Source organism: Ananas comosus, linkage group 17, assembly GCF_001540865.1.
Source record: "Ananas comosus cultivar F153 linkage group 17, ASM154086v1, whole genome shotgun sequence".
Lineage (NCBI taxonomy): Eukaryota > Viridiplantae > Streptophyta > Magnoliopsida > Poales > Bromeliaceae > Ananas > Ananas comosus.
The window spans coordinates 907,445-923,377 of record NC_033637.1 but is presented as its reverse complement, the minus strand read 5'-3'; the positions used below and the strand labels follow the sequence as shown (position 1 = coordinate 923,377).

General features: G+C 37.7%; 3 protein-coding genes across 4 annotated transcripts; 1 reads left to right on the top strand and 2 right to left on the bottom strand.

Annotated features, from left to right (window-relative positions):
- On the bottom strand, window positions 7-2,528 carry LOC109723194. Its single transcript, XM_020251475.1, has one exon. It carries the CDS (start codon window positions 1,692-1,694, stop codon window positions 360-362), a length of 1,335 nt encoding a protein of 444 aa, XP_020107064.1. The 5' UTR covers window positions 1,695-2,528; the 3' UTR covers window positions 7-359.
- On the bottom strand, window positions 4,699-6,757 carry LOC109723195 (probable plastid-lipid-associated protein 7, chloroplastic). The gene is made up of 7 exons (XM_020251476.1): window positions 6,438-6,757; window positions 6,237-6,355; window positions 5,845-5,967; window positions 5,459-5,557; window positions 5,294-5,338; window positions 5,121-5,194; window positions 4,699-4,986 (listed from the first exon to the last, which is right to left on the bottom strand). The coding sequence occupies exons 1-7, from the start codon at window positions 6,718-6,720 to the stop codon at window positions 4,902-4,904; spliced, it is 828 nt and encodes a 275-aa protein (XP_020107065.1). The 5' UTR covers window positions 6,721-6,757; the 3' UTR covers window positions 4,699-4,901.
- LOC109723215 (ubiquitin carboxyl-terminal hydrolase FAM188A) lies at window positions 8,328-14,909 on the top strand. Of its 2 annotated transcripts, XM_020251501.1 has the most exons (7): window positions 8,329-9,143; window positions 10,395-10,473; window positions 11,444-11,559; window positions 12,675-12,798; window positions 12,884-13,069; window positions 13,264-13,335; window positions 13,809-14,909. In XM_020251501.1, exons 1-7 carry the CDS (start codon window positions 8,665-8,667, stop codon window positions 14,598-14,600), a joined length of 1,848 nt encoding a protein of 615 aa, XP_020107090.1. In that variant the 5' UTR covers window positions 8,329-8,664; the 3' UTR covers window positions 14,601-14,909. The 2 variants fall into 2 exon arrangements, with proteins under 2 accessions (XP_020107091.1, XP_020107090.1); XM_020251502.1 differs by lacking the exon at window positions 12,884-13,069 and having other exon boundaries at window positions 8,328-9,143.

The window sequence follows — 15,933 nt, the reverse complement described above, 5'->3', positions numbered from 1 at the left end:
CCTTCGTACTGCAATGACAGATATTAACAGCAGGGTGACCACATGGTTCACCAATAATTTGAAACATACTAACTTATCAACTCTAGCAATTAAGCAGCCACAAGAAATACAGAAAGCATTTTCAGAAGAAGGAACTAATCCAAGTACTCGTGCTGCAATAACTCAACATACAAATGTCAATAAACATAACTAATCTATTCTCAACCTCAAGTGCCTTATAGTGCAGCACTTGCTTCCATATTCAATAATATCGACAGCACCCATTTCACTTGTGGAGCTTACAATATAGAACAAAAGTCCGAACCTTAAAACTACAAAAGTAAAAGATGATAGCATACCAGCTTTCAAACTATCATGAATCACTGGTTTCTCGTTAATTTAAGATCAAGCTCAATCTCCTTATGCCTTAGTTCCATTGCTAAGCGCTCATTGTCAAGCCTCATCCTTTCGTTCTCCATCCTCATCTTCTGCAATTCTCTGTCCTTCTTTTTACTGAATCGCTCCCACTTGAACCGTTGCTTCTCAAGCTCCAGCATCTGAACTTGAATATGCAACCGCTGTTCCTCAAGTTGAATTGAATGAGAACTCATTAGTTGCTTCTCCGACAAAGCAAAGTTGGACCCATCTGGAAAAGCTTGGTTCATATCCACAGTAATGCCCATAACAGGAGATTTTCTAGCACAATCATGTGAACCCGAAGAATTTGCAGCAAAGGCCATATCTTCATTATCCATTCCATGCTTCATCCTTTTAATAAAGCACGAGTCACCCATATCACCATGTAATACATGATGCTCTCCATTATTATCTTCTTCATCTTCAGTATCTCCACTCTGATCATCTTCATCAGCATCTTCATTCGCACCCCTTCTCATTTCCTGCTCATCTTTACTTCTAAGAGCCACCTGCAAAGAGCGCTGAAGAGCCAGATCGTGCGGTAAGTTCAATCTATTCCCATTATGATACGAGCACATCTCTTCATAGAAAAGATGCTTCGAGCTCAATATTTTCCTCACATCGTCCTTCAATTTATCCGAAATATGATCCATAGCGTCCAACAATGCAGGATTCTCCACCACCTTACATGATGTTCCCCTACCGAGGATATCCGTAAGCCTTTTATACCTTTTGTTGAGATCATTAAACTTATCCTCACATTGCTGAGGAGACACATAACAACCCCTCTCAACCATAACTTTGGATATTGCTTTCCACTTCCCCTTTTTCTGCAATATTGCGAATTTCCTCCTCCCACCAATATGACAATCGGCCGAAGCATCTTCTCCTATATAAGAAACCGCGGTTATTAAAAGCCGAACCATAGCGTCGGTCCACTTCATTCGATGCCACGGAGAGCCCTTCTTTCCCTTTTCATGATGACCGTCGTTTCCCTCCTCCATGAGGCTAGGATCCTCCTCGTCACTTAATGAATGCTTTCCCCTCTCTCCCTTGCTATAGTCCATGTAAAGAACACCGTGTTGGTGATTACACTCGGGCATATGATTCATTGAAAGAGGAAAGGTGCCATTCATGGATGGGTTAAGCGCCGAGCCCAAATTATTTGGCTGTTGCTGAGGTGGGTGAAAGAGTGGGTGTGAGGGGTTTTGGTGATTGATATCCATGGAGCTTTGCAAATCTAAAACACCATAAGAAGATCCTGGAATCATATTACCAGGTTGTATATTTCCCTCCATTTTTTTTTTTTTTTCTTCTTGTTTCTAAACAACAAATTTCCTGCAAATAACTCAGACTACTACTTGGACCTTAGTCCCACAATGATCAAAATTACACAAATACGATTAAAGTTTCGATTTATTGAAGCTCCCAACGATTTCCGTGTACCCAAAAACAGATCTTTCTGAAGCTAAGATCAAACCCTAGAGTCGGCTAAAACAACAAGTAAGTCATAAAAATCACAACTTTATACCAAAAGAGAGATAAAAAACAACATACAACCACAATAACACATTTATTGATCTCAGAAGCAAATATTTAGTAGAAATTCTCTCCTCTAGCCCTAACTAAAACTGATCGAGAAATAAACTCATCTGAATAACATCTCGCGCCGAATCTTCGGATTTGAGAGGAATCTAGTTGGGAATTGGGGATTTTTTGGAGAGATTTTGGTGGCAACGTGGGCTCCGAGGTCGCGCAGGGCAACTACTACCATGGCGATCGGCGTCGTTTAGTGAAAATAAATAAATAATAAATAAACAAGAGCTTTTTTTTTCCTTTTCTTTTCTTTTTCTCTTTTTTTTTTCTAATTTAGGAGGGAGTGAAAAAGGATACGTTCAATGTATCCTGGCGTGTGGCCCCCCGCTTACGTGGCATATTTGCAGATAAATTATCAGCTGAACCTGGTCTACCACGTCAGCTATGTTTTTAGCCAATTGGAAACAAACGAATGGCATAAACTGACAATAGTTTGGACTCTTTCGTTTTTGTACTTAAAAGGTCAAAACATGATACACTTTATCTGATTTATAGCAAATTTTAAATACATAATTGGATCTCAAAAATTTTAATTTTGCTTTCTAAATTTATAATAAATTAGATCAAGCTTTCTTCTCGTTAATTAGAAGTAAAGTAAATAGTACGCGCGTATACCTACTTTAACAGAATATTCTATAATTTTTACATCTAAATTATAATAATATTCAAAATAATATTCAAAATGTAGATGCTATTTGAAAACATTTTATCGCTACTAAAAGGTTGTTATGCATTTATGTTAACTAGTTAAGTAATTTATTGATATGTTAACATGTGTAATATATAGATTGACTTATCTGATACAAATTAGCATGTTAGCTAATTCTTCTTACAATTTTTAGCTCATCTATTCACCCAATGTGTCTTTACCAAGTATATCATGGTCGCGGGACTCGAAGAAGCTCAGTCCAGGAAATTGGGTGATGATGTACTTGAAGTCTGGGATAGGTGGAGGCGTAGGGATGGTGGGCTAAATAGGAGGAACGGACTACCCGAGTTAGCAGCGTGCTGGTGGACCATTTGGAAAGCTAGGAACGACGCTATCTTTCGCGGCATACAGTTTGACCCTGTAACTGTGGTGCGTAGGCTCAAGTTCCTGATTGACTCTTGGATAGACCTTCCTTAATAGCCCTCTTTATATATATATATATATCTACATATGCTTCTTTTTTTTTTCTTTTTTTTTTTTTCGTGTTCACGAGGCCCTCGATGCCTCACCCCTGTAGCATAATTCACCTTTTCAATAAATAAAGCAGATAGCGTGCTACCTATTCTCAAAAAAAAAAAAAAAAAAAAAAAANTAGCTCATCACTACAACTGATAATATAAAGGAAAAAAAAAATGCTACAAATAAAACCACCTCAAAAGAAAGAGGGCTTCCTCAGTTCCTCTTCATTTCGATTAGGGTTTGTATCTCTTGTGCAATTTGCTTTTCTTCTAATCCTTAATCATATTGATCAATACATAAAATGGAAAATACGGAATGAGTTAGCTACGCATGAATAACTTGTTAAAATAAACTCAACTTGTGGAAAATTAAAGCCTCCCAACTAGGGGTTGATGTCACGCCATTAAAGATTAGGACGTCAACGACGCTTATAAATTGGATAAAATATTCATTGGAAATGGACAAGAATACAATTTTATTTTCCAACATATTGGGATAATTAATTAGCTGTATCAGTGCCTTTTTTTTTAAAATCTCGTCTAGTATTATCTGGGGAGATGTACTCGGCAATGAATTTGGCCAAAAGATTGTGTTTGATGTAATGTACTTGTTTTGATAGTTTTTGGACACGAATTGTTGATATTTTCAAATCGAGTTGATGATCGATTAATGGATGAGCTATTTGTGTGGAAAAACATTAACAGAGTTTATGTTCAAACCTTTAATAGTTTTTTTTACTATTGACAATTCAAACAGATGGTTTTTGAAAATTGTAGAAGTAGAAAGTTTTGCTTGAAGATTCTATTTTAATATTAAAAAACTTAGTTATTAATCTTTTTAATTTGTTTTGTTTGCAAAATATTTACCAAAAGACAGATCAAATATGCACTTACTTAATTATCTGGTACGAGGTGTCAAAAAATAATAAAAACTTCAGGGTAATGTAGCCACAAAATAAGTGAAAATGATGATAATAGGAATTTTGTATTTTGGATGGGTCCAAAAACAAAAACTACTGTTATAATAATATTAATTATGCTACAATACAAGACTAATTAATAATAATACCTTGTGGTTAGTAGCCATAAAATAGCAATTTTAGATCATAAGTTGAACGAATGAACCAACATGCATGCATGAACCAATTAGGTTGTTGAATATATATTGCCTATCAAAATTAAGGAGTCGTGTTAGTTAACCAATGTTTTTGTACTTGAAAGGAAACTTCTCAATTACGCAATAGCCAATAGGTGGTGCTCGCTCAACACCAAACCATGCAAAAGGAAAAACTAATTTGACTAATGACTTTTACCCTACTTTGTAAGGATTAATTTTGCTTATGACTAATACCTTCGTTAAAGATCCAACCTGCTAGTAATAACAACTCATTAATGTTAATAAAGAAAATTTTAGTTGCTCCCTAAGTTGCACTAATGCTATATATATCCATAAAAACAAATATGTTTTTTATTTTTAAAACAAGAAGTTATGGGCATTGGTATCGAAGTTATGGGCATTGGTATCGCCGTACTTTTCAGTTAACAACATGAAAGTACCACATGGTAAGAAATAACAATTTTGGCTTGTATATTATATGTAAAAAACTTGAGCTCCTTAGGAATTCACTATGTTTAGAGGGATAAACTACTATTTGACTTTTTATACATAAACTCCAATAATAATAATAATAAGCCACAAATTATTACCAGCAAATGCAGGCATGGTTTTATACGACTCATATTCAAATCTTTGCATGCTCCGTCCTTTCCAGCACAAAAATGTTTCCTTTATCATCTCTTCCGATACGCAGAGAATCATCAACATATCTGTATATTCTTATTTAGGGAAAACATGCAATACTCAATGTAAAGATGAACAATTAATGACCGAGTGCATTATATTTAGATGTAACAATTAGTGGAATTTAGCATTCTAACCGGTAAGATCGCAAAAAGGATACGTTATTTCGAGCCAACCTTCGGGATTGAATATGGCAAGGAGAAGATCATAATTCTTCTGAAAAAGATTCATCAACTGTTTTTTTTTTTGTTTCCGGAGGTGTTAGTTGAGATCGAGTATAATGTTTTTGTCATATCTTGAGATATATATGTACTGTAAGCATAATAATTTTACCTGCTCAGGAGTAACAGTTGACTTCTCTAACTTGATGTCCACTCTCTGTTACAGAACATAAAAAGTGGCTGAGAATCAGAGGTGATTTTATGCTCAGAAAATGGATACATCTCTCTCTTAAGAATTGGAAAAAAAAAAGAAAAGAAAAAGAAGAAGAACAATTACTGTTTTGGTTGCAACTGTGTAGGATGCCTCAATTGTTAGCTGCCCTGTCAACAGCTTGAATCCCTTAGCGTTGAACTCGATCACATTAATCGCTTTTCCCTTCAGGTGTTGAGAAGGTGGTGGTGAAACTCCATTCCATTTCAAACGGATTACAAAATAATGTGATTTTATAAATATATAACAAGGATTATTTCTAAGACCAATTTTTACACACAAAAACAGAAGAATCAGGGAGCAAATTGATGTTTGATTTGAATTGAAGTAACAAGTCAACTAGATGAGGAGCTCAGGAGAAAATTTGCGGTGCTGAATTGCTTCTTCTTTTTTTTTTTAAAAAAAAAAGCGGCCTTATTCATATATATTTATAAGATGAGTAGTTGCCTCACCTTTTGAACATCAATTATCTGAAAGGAATCCCCTATACTGATGACGTCGCGCAATCCTAGCTTTGTTCTCTTCGATCCAAGAATTGTGATTGTGCTGTAAAGCAGCTTCCAGTTTCCATCCACCTTTAGTCCTCCACATAGTTAAAATTTTGAAAATAAGTCCAATACTCAAAAACAGTTGCAAGAGAAGCAATCTGAAAAAGATCATTTCATTTCCAGGTGTATATAGATTGCAAACAACCTCGAAGATTTTAGACACATGATGCGCTGTGCACATGATACCGCATTAAGTGGTAACACAAAAGGTAACAGATGCAGATATTTCAAAGAGAATAATATTTATTGTATGCCGACAAATGCTTAATTTCACATTCTGAGAGTATGTTAGTTACCTTATCTAGTAAGTGATCAGTAGGTTGTGGTGTGGGATTCCAGCGCTCGAGCTGCTCCACCAACGCCTCGATCTCCGACTTCTTCTTAGATGTCACCCCAAAAACTCCCCTGTCAATGCCTTTGTAATTTCACCACATTGGCTATAATAAGATAGCAAACACAATTTGTCCTTCTAGAACTACTTATACTGTATCACCAACCTCGCAATGCTCCGTAAAGTGTTTGTTTAATCTCGTCGACGGTCGCGTAATCTCCTCCTCTATCGTCCAATTCTCGGTCACCGGAATCGCTTACTAATGCATGAATTGATGTTGATGTTGTGGCAGAGAATAGAGAGGCTCTTTCCCAAAATGAATATGAATGTGAACATGGATGATGCCTCATTGTAGAGTCGCTGATGCATTGTTTGTTGGGTAGCAAAGGCTCTTTGTTTCTCATTGGTTTAATGCAGTGTGGTGGTCGGAAAAAGAGAGTGATCGCCATGAGAGAGAGAGAGAGAGAGAGAGAGAGAGAGAGAGAGAGAGAGAGAGAGAGAATGGGCCAATAACGTTTTTTTTCATGAGATGGCAATTTTAGCCAAGTAAAGGTGATCCAAGGATAAAAATGAGGAAAGAGCTGTGGCCACACATTGCTTAGCGCGCCATGATTGTCGAGATACAGGTTAGTGACTCGGGCCAAGGCCAACATGGACCAGGTGGGCCCGAGACCCAACATGACCCAGATGTGGTTTGGTTCTTGATCATCCAAGCCCAATAAAGGCACTCCTTTCCAAAGATTTGAGATCCATTTTGCTGAGACTAGACTGTTATTCGGAGTTTGCCGAGGATGGAGAGCTTTCTTTGAAGGAGGGTTCAATAACAACTTGACCTGCTAGCAATAATAAGTTGTTGGATTCAAACCATTGATTTAAAATGCTTAAACTTATTATTATCAAAGCGTGTGGCCTCTTATATTCCGACCGTAATTATTATTATTAGAGTGTATGACCTTCTTTTTCATCGATATAAGATTATTGGAGTATTATAGACTTTTCGTGTTTAGACTATGAAGATTTCGTCAGGTTCAAACTGGATCAAAAGACATATAGACAAAAACTATCAAGCAATATGAGATTTTAAAGATGAGTCCTGCAGTTTCAAGAGGTGGCTCCCACTAAAACTTTGTGGGTTTAAGAGATAGCTCCCACTAAACCCATGTGTGTGATTGGACTGATGAGAACGTCAAGGTTTAAATATGGGGATTCTGTAATTTAGTATATAAGAGACTACAAACTCTAATAATAATAATCGAGCTTAAGTATTTTGAGCCGATAATTTGAATCTAGCGAGTTATTATTATTATCGGATTGGATTGTTACAGGTTCAGAGAGTGCGACTATTAACTTGTTGGGAGGACTGAACAATAGAGGAAGATGCAGAGAAGTGTAGGCAGAGAGTTGAAAAACTTCATAAGCGAGATGAAATATAGCTGAGCGAGCAGCGAAAGGGCTCAGCAGCAACTTCAAACTGATGTTGAAGATGGGCGCAAAACTACCCTGCATTTATGCCTGTTGGGCCGGGCCAGATATGTCCTGATAGTCTGAAAACAATAGCAGGAGGCCAACAGACTGGCCCCAATGTCCACCCGATGGGCCCTAGCATCAAACAAGTCTGAGTGGCTGCTACTTGGCATATACCATACTTTTAAAAAGACCCTGGTATCTTTTTGGGTGACCTTTTTTTTCACTGGTGCGTTTGAGTTATTTAAATCAGTTAAGAATTCGCTCGTTAATTAATCATCAGTAGCTAATGAAGCTTTCAAGTTTAACAGAATATCTTAATCCAAATTACTACAATAAAAATGGGTGGAATATTAAGGAATGTCAGTGAAAATTAAAACGCTGAGGGGCTATTTCGAAATTGCAAAAAATTGAGGGGCTCCCTTTTTAGTTTCCGATCTGTACGTGATGATCCTGTACAGGGTTTAGTTTTATCTTAAAATGAAGATTTTCTCCAGAGATGCAATACGGGTGGGCGTAAATCGTAATTATAAATACTTCGGTGCACTTTATGAGAAATATATATATATATTATATAAAAATAAATATAAAGTAGTAGAGAATTTTCCGTTCGCCCCGAAGGTTTTAATATTTTAGCGCTCCGATCCCTTTTCTCGGCTCCTTCCCCACCCTTCGTCGCGCGTTCGCCTCTTCTTCAAACCTCTCCCCTTTATCTCCCTCGCCCCATATTCCTTTCCCCTCTTCTCTAGGCTCTGTGATCTCTCGATACGTGCTCCAACGCAGTGTGATGAGCGATCCAATCGGGTTGATTCGACCCTCGTTGTCCCAATCCATCGGTCCCTCGCATCGGTGTTTCCGCGGAAACCCTAGGTTCTGATTTGTTAGGGTTTCGCTCTGATTTGCGGGATTCGGCGTTGTTTCCTGTTGCAATGACGCATCGGGAGGACGAGGAGCTGGAGATGGCCCTGCGAATGAGCCTACAGGGCGCGCCACCGGAGGCGAAGCGGAGCAAGCCGCGGGAGAGCGCGGAGGAGTCTGTGGAGGCGAGGAACCGGAGGATGCAGCGGGAGCTCATGGCTGCGGCGGCGGAGAAGAGGATCAGGGCGGCGGCGGAGAGCAGGAACCTCAGCCCCGCGCGGCCGATGACGGCGGGGGGTGAGGAGGAGGAGGAGGAGGAGGAGGAGGAGGAGGCGAAAGGGAAGAGCGGCGCGGTGGTGGTGGAAGTTCCTGTGGTGTCGGGAGCCGAACCGGATAGTTGTCGGTCGGTGAAGGTAGAGGAGGGAGAACGAAGGGTTGTGGATGCTGGGGAGGAGTTGTCTCCTTCGGTCGCGAATGAGTTGTTTCTGATGATGTTTGGTAGCGGCGTGTCCAAGGATGTGCTGGCGCAGTGGAGCAATCAGGGTATCAGGTATTTTCCGTCAAAATGTTACCTTTTGTTTCGTTTTCTGGTTGTTGTTACTCATCAATCAAAAGCGTCTCCTTTCCAGTCTCTCTGTAGTATCTATTGTTTTTGCTCAGATAAAAGGCATCCTTTTCCTTGGAAGTTTGTTCATGCAGAGATCTTCATGCTAGTATCATCTATTCTGGTGACTAAGTTCTCTTGTTGTTTAGCATTTTAATCAGAAGAGCGTCTTATCATACCTTCATGGGTTTGTTAAGCTGAAGTCAGATATTTCTTGGAGTCTTCATTTATTGAGAATAAAGAAAGCTGTTTGCAAACACTATCCTAATAAGTGTAGCTCGTGTAAATGGTTATAGCATGGTAATGCGCATAGTTTTTCCAGAGAGGAACCAAAGCACACTGGGGAATTATGGATCTTCCGACCGGCATGTTTTCAAAACAGTACAACAGAAATTAACACTATTCTGATCATCTAGTTTTGCGTCCTAGCAAGATTTGACCTCTATCAAGCCAGGTTGAGTCATAAATTTTATCCCAAGGATTGTCCGTGCCGCCAGTGCCACACCATGCTGGGGCCGTGCCGGCATGGGGCACGGGGTCGTGCCAACACCATAGTGTTAAAATATCTTTTTTGCATTTTTAAATATCTTTTAAATTTTTCAAGGTAAAAAGTTTTATAATTTTTGTGATATTTAAAGTATGTAAATCCAGTAAATTTTCTTACATTTGGAGCAATTTGTGGGTTCCATTATGTAATAAGATCAACTTTAAGTAAAAAATATATATATAAATAAGAAGATTTTCTCCAATTTCTTTATCAATTTAGATCTAGTGAATTTACCCGTAATAGTGTTTCCCTACAAATTTTTATCCAACTATGATTTTGGTTTTGGTTTCATGCATATACTATCATATCATAATATATGTTAAATGATTTTTTTAGTTATTATTATGATGTTTATGGCTCTATTCCTATTAAATAGTGTGAGATATAATATATGAACTATTTTTATAACCATTAGAGATATTAAAAACACTATAAGAAAACTAATTTTTATGATAATTTAATTAAAAAAAAAAAATCTTGCCAGTGCATGCCAATGTGCCATTGGCGTGCCACTAGCACAAGGGATCGTGCTGGCATTGGGATACCCTGTGCTGCTAGCACAAGCAAGGGCCTTGCCAGTAGCATGGCAGTCCATGTTTTATCCTTTTTCCTATAACGAGATGTGTACTTATATGAAATAATGAATGCAGGTTCAGCTCTGACCCAGAAACTTGCATGGGTCTGGTCCAACATGAGGGAGGTCCTTGTGGTGTCCTGGCAACCATACAGGTTTTTTTCTTTTTTATACCATTTAAATCCAACTATAGTATTATCTTATTGGGCTTTATGGGTGCTCCTTTAACAATTTTATTGCCTGTTCCTCCTGCTGTTTTACTGTTTGGATGATCTGTATGCTAATATCACACTATTGCTTTAACACAAGCATCCAAAGAATGGTGAAAGAACAAGGTTTTTTTTTAAAACTTCTTGTAAAATGTAGGGCAGGTTTGATTGATCTCATGTTCTTCCTTTAGCACTCAATTTCCTTTCTGCAAAAATTATTGTAATGACATATATATTTTATTTTTAATTTGATGTTTATTTGTCTCTTCGATAACACTTTGATCTCGATTACTACCTAATTTGTGCTTTCATGAACATTCTCTATTTATGTTATTCCCCTACTCGACATTAAGTACTTAGATAACATATATATTTTCTTTATTTGTCTCTTTCATAACACTTTAAAACTTGATTGATCCTAATGGTGTGCTTTTCATGAAAATTCTTTACTGTGTTATTCCCCTACCCAACATTATGATTCATAGTGCTAATCAGCATCTATACCATTTTCCGGAGAAATTGTGCCGGTTGGCCTTATTCGATGCCCATCAAGTTGCAACTTTGTTTGGTTAGTCTTGATTTCTTGTTAAGAATTTATGATATTGTTTTCTGATTGGAAATTTTTGTAGGAAGTTTATTTGAAAAATGACGTCTACTGGTTTTTTGTGCACTCACCATCAAGAAGATTCTGTATGTGATTTTAACTGGTCCTTGGCACATGTTATTGTTATTAGATTCATTACGATGATATAGATAAATTTAATGTAGTAATGTGAGACGATCAATAGCGTCTAATAAAGAAGTGTTCATTTTTTATTTTATTTTATATTTTTGTAGGTGTACCAGATCTTTTGACAGCCATTAATGTCTTGTATTAGTCGCTTTGTTTCTTATATTTGATTCTTTGTTCATGCAGGCTTATCTCCTCAAGTATCTTTTGTTTACTCCTGATGATTTGGATAAACGATTTCAGCGTAGTTTTCATGCTGCAACTGATAATTTTGCTTCTATAACAGAAGAGAGAAAGGCAAGGTGATTTTTCAACTGATATGAAATATTATCTGGCAATTTAGACCCAGACTGTGTATTTCAGTGGTTAAGAGATGCTTGTAGTCCAATTTTGTTTTCTTTTTGTTTACACGTGGTTTAATTTCTACTTGATGCTTTCCTGTATGATCTTTTGGCATGGTTTAAAAAACCTGAAACTGAAACTTTTGGGTTTTGTCTGGTGCCCATCAGTATGAACTTAGGTTCTGAAATCAATTGGGAAACATTTCAGTTTCGTTTAGGATGCATTTACAGGTGGCTTTGCTTTTGAATGTTACTCAACTTAGATAAATTACCATAAAAGAGCCATTCCAGTGGATGACAACATGAAATTTTTGCTATGATATTTATACAAGTAGCATGAAACATCAGTTTTAACATATCAAAATGTTGTTCAATCATGTTATATGAAAAATTTTGAATTTTATGTAGCTATTTGATCATTTTGACAATGTTCAAGGCTTCTCAACCAACAAACTAGACAGTCTTACCTGACCTTGATACCTAGAAAATTTATGTAGCTATTTGATCATTTTGACAATGTTCAAGCTTCTCAACCAACAAACTAGACAGTCTTACCTGACCTTGATACCTAGAAAATTTATCATGAAGTTAGCCAAGGTCAGATCTAATTGAAATGAAACTGAGATTATCAGAATTCTCGAAACTGCTGATATTGAACCTCTAGGTCTACACACTAAATCCTAAGGTAGGCCCATGATTTGATTCGAACGTTGTCTTTGAGAGCATTAATTTTTCTGATTTGTGCATACGTACCATTGCAATTCAAAGTAAGAATTAATATACTAGTGTTTTTTTGAAGGTCTTTGTTTGCCAGTTCTTTTTGAGTTGGTTTAGCATATGCTTTCTAATTTCTTTAAGCAGTCGTGTTGAAGTTCAGGTTTTCTATATATTCCTTTCAATCATTGTGAAATGCAATTTCTATGGCTTTTGGTATTAGTAACACAATGTCATTTTTTTATTCATTTCTTCATTGATTGGTTTAACACACGGACATATTGTTTTGAGTTTCTCCTACACCTTCCAATGGATTTTTCTCGCTTCTGAATCCCAAGTACTGACTACAAGTTTGGTTTCAGAGCTTTGGTTGACAGTATGGTAGAAATATTATTCTTGTGTGGAAGTGGAAAAAATGCTGTGGTTGCATTTCTTGGAGGTCTAAGCCTTGATGTAGATGGTGGATGTGAAGCTGATAAGAATGAGGTGAAACTATTTGTTATAATTATTCTTGCTGATGCTATTTGTTATAGATTTTATGTACTAAATCCGTTCGCCCGCTGGTTACCAGGCCATTTCCAAGGTTTTAGAAGGTCTTTCAATTGAATCAGCTTCAGATTTTCACAAAGTTCTTCGAGTCAAAAGATACACTTCATGGAAAACTGCTTTTGATCATCTTATGTCCGCACTTCCTCTATTTCAAAGTCGCATGGGAGCAATGCTATTCCTTATATCTGCTCTACTTTCACGAGGGCTGGTATGCTAACTAAACGTACAATATTTTTAGCATTCCATTTTGTAAATTACTTCCATTTTTTTCTTTTTCCTTTGTGAGCTTGCACAAAACTTTCTAGCAGAGGTTTGATTTTTTTTTCCTAATTTGTTTTGTTGATTTGTCTTGTAGTCGAAATTATTAGTCAATTATTAATCTCCATTCATATAATGATGTAGGATTCCATCCAAGCTGACAGGGACGATCCCAGCTTACCACTGGTCACAGCTCCATTTGGGCATGCTTCACAGGTACGCCTCGCTTAACAAGCATCTTGTTGTCTACCAACCAATTTCTAACACTTGTACCGCTGAGTTGGAATACCAAATGCCATTATGACTATTTCTGACATTTGATATTAAAAAAATTGGAGGCTCTCTCTAGTACCAATATGGTTCTGGAAGTTTCATTATGCTTATAGCTATAATTAAATCAGTCAGCCTACTATATAGTCTTTTAGATTTATGGTCATCTCTCTAATCAAATTCACGGCTTTAGCCGTCACTTCTTACTTCTGAGTAGTCTTAAATTTGTTAATGTGAAAATAGTGCTTGGAAATATAAGAACTGGCATATCTGTATTGGTAATTTGGGGTTAAGTATTTTGGGTGATGTGGTTAAAGGGTCGATAGTTGGTATGTTACAGAAGCAAACGTTTTTAACTTTGTGGTAAAATATATTATTAGTCTTCTATCAAATTGTTCAATGGCGTCGTCAATTTGCAGGAAATCGTGAATCTACTTCTCTGCGGCCAGGCTGTTCCAAATGTCTTTGATGGCAGGATGGATCTCGGCGGGGGCATGTTCCTTAAAGGCATACCCACTGCAGTCGAGGTAGGATTCCTTACCCTGTTGGAATCCCTAAACCTATGCAAAGTCGGTCAGAGCCTAAAACACCCAAAATGGCCAATTTGGGTAGTTGGCAGTGAATCTCACTACACCGTCCTTTTCGCCCTTGACCCCTCTGTCCAAGAAGAGAATGAGCTCGAACAACGTGAATCAAGAATCAGGAAAGCGTTCGACAGCCAAGATCAAAGCGGAGGGGGTGGATTCATCAGTGCCGAGGGTTTTCATCAAGTAATAAAGGAGGCCAATATTAATTTCCCTCCCGAAAAGATTGAGAATTTGTGTAGTACAGGATTCATTGTATGGAGCGAGTTTTGGCAATCCTTGCTCGAATTGGATAAAAACTTGGGCGGTCTGAAAGATCCCAGTGGTTTAATGGGAAAGAAGCAGTTTGATTTATACCACTTCAATGGAATTGCAAAGTCTGTGCTGAACGGGGCTTTAACTGCCGGAGGGGAAAGCCCGGCACAAAGGCCGAGACTTTGTAAGTTGCATGTGGCGGTCCCTCCGAGGTGGACCCAAGAAGAGTTTCTCGCTGACGTGGCAACTGCTTCTTCTAGTAGTGAGAAGGATAGTCAGGTTTCTCAGCACGCACCTTTGGTGGATTGCATTAAAACGCGGTGGCCACGCGCCATTTGTAGCTGGATTGGAGATTCACCGAGTATTGTATGAAGAGATCTTGCCATGCTTTACTATAACTCGTCCAGGTCGTTGGCCCAACATCGTTGTTCCGCTTGAGTATAGATAGCATTGCAACTATATGAGGGACATTTGTTGTAATTTTATCAGCTTAAGTTATTTTCTTTATTGTATTATTATATTGAAATTGTGAAATTTTAAACTACAACCGTGAGTTCCCCCCACTGCCGGATTCTCCCAGATTGTTTCTACAATTTCTTTTGGCTTTACTCGGTAATTTTTGGTCCAGTATAGTGTAGTTTGCTAACACGTTCTTAGCCACATATTGATGTTATTGTTTAAGGTGGGTTGCAATTTTTCACCGTGGAAATTTACTGCATACAAAATGCTGTACATATGCACTACTATTGCATGCAAATATCATTTCATTATTGGGGATTTTCATGTTCACGATTTAAAGTTGGTTGAATCTGAGTGACTCGGAAAATCGTTAGTTTTGTCTGTTGATGCTGCTGTTACTTTTGGATGCTCAAATGAAAATTTTTGTTCCTACATGTTAGGAATTAATAACAATCCTTGGATAGCTGATTTTTGATGATTGCTTATAAGCTGTTTGGATTCTGGAACAGGGTGGGCAAATCATGATCCCTTCAGAAAGGTCTTTGTTTAGGATTCTCGAGACTGACCCTTGTCCTAATGAGAGTTTGGTAGAATTAAGCATCGAGTAATTACGGCTAAAATACAGCAAGATTAGATTGGTCTACCAACTCATGGGACACTGTCACACTGACCACGTCTGTGGTCCACAACCCGACTCTAAAAGTGGATTATGTACAATCGAAAGATCGACATGCACGGCCTCATTCAGCAGCAGTGATCTAAGTATTTCTCCCTTCTTTAAATTAATTTATTTAGAGCCCAAAGTAACAAATTCTCTTTTTACTTTACCTATATATATATGAGAAATTACTCACAGGAGATACTTACAAAAATTTTCCATGTAGCATGTATATCTCCATCCAGTGTGGGGGCCGAGCAAAAGTACTCGGGAGACCCGCATAAAGCATTATCCCCTATGATAGCTACAACCACGCAAAAAATAGGGGCCCTTTTCATGGCTCATAATTACCATCTAGTTTCTTGCTTAACCTATTTGTTACGGTCGCCTCACATCACATGTAACATCCACATGCAATTAGTGGACGAATGTTTTCATGCATCGAAGCTTAAGTAAAAGACGTAGTTCGCTCGCTAGCCTTTCATATTTAGCTACTTATATAAACCACGTCTCCCTTAGCTTCGTGAACGCCACACCTGCTTGAAAGGTCGTTAAAACCACATCCAATCACTGTCGCAATCTTAAAAA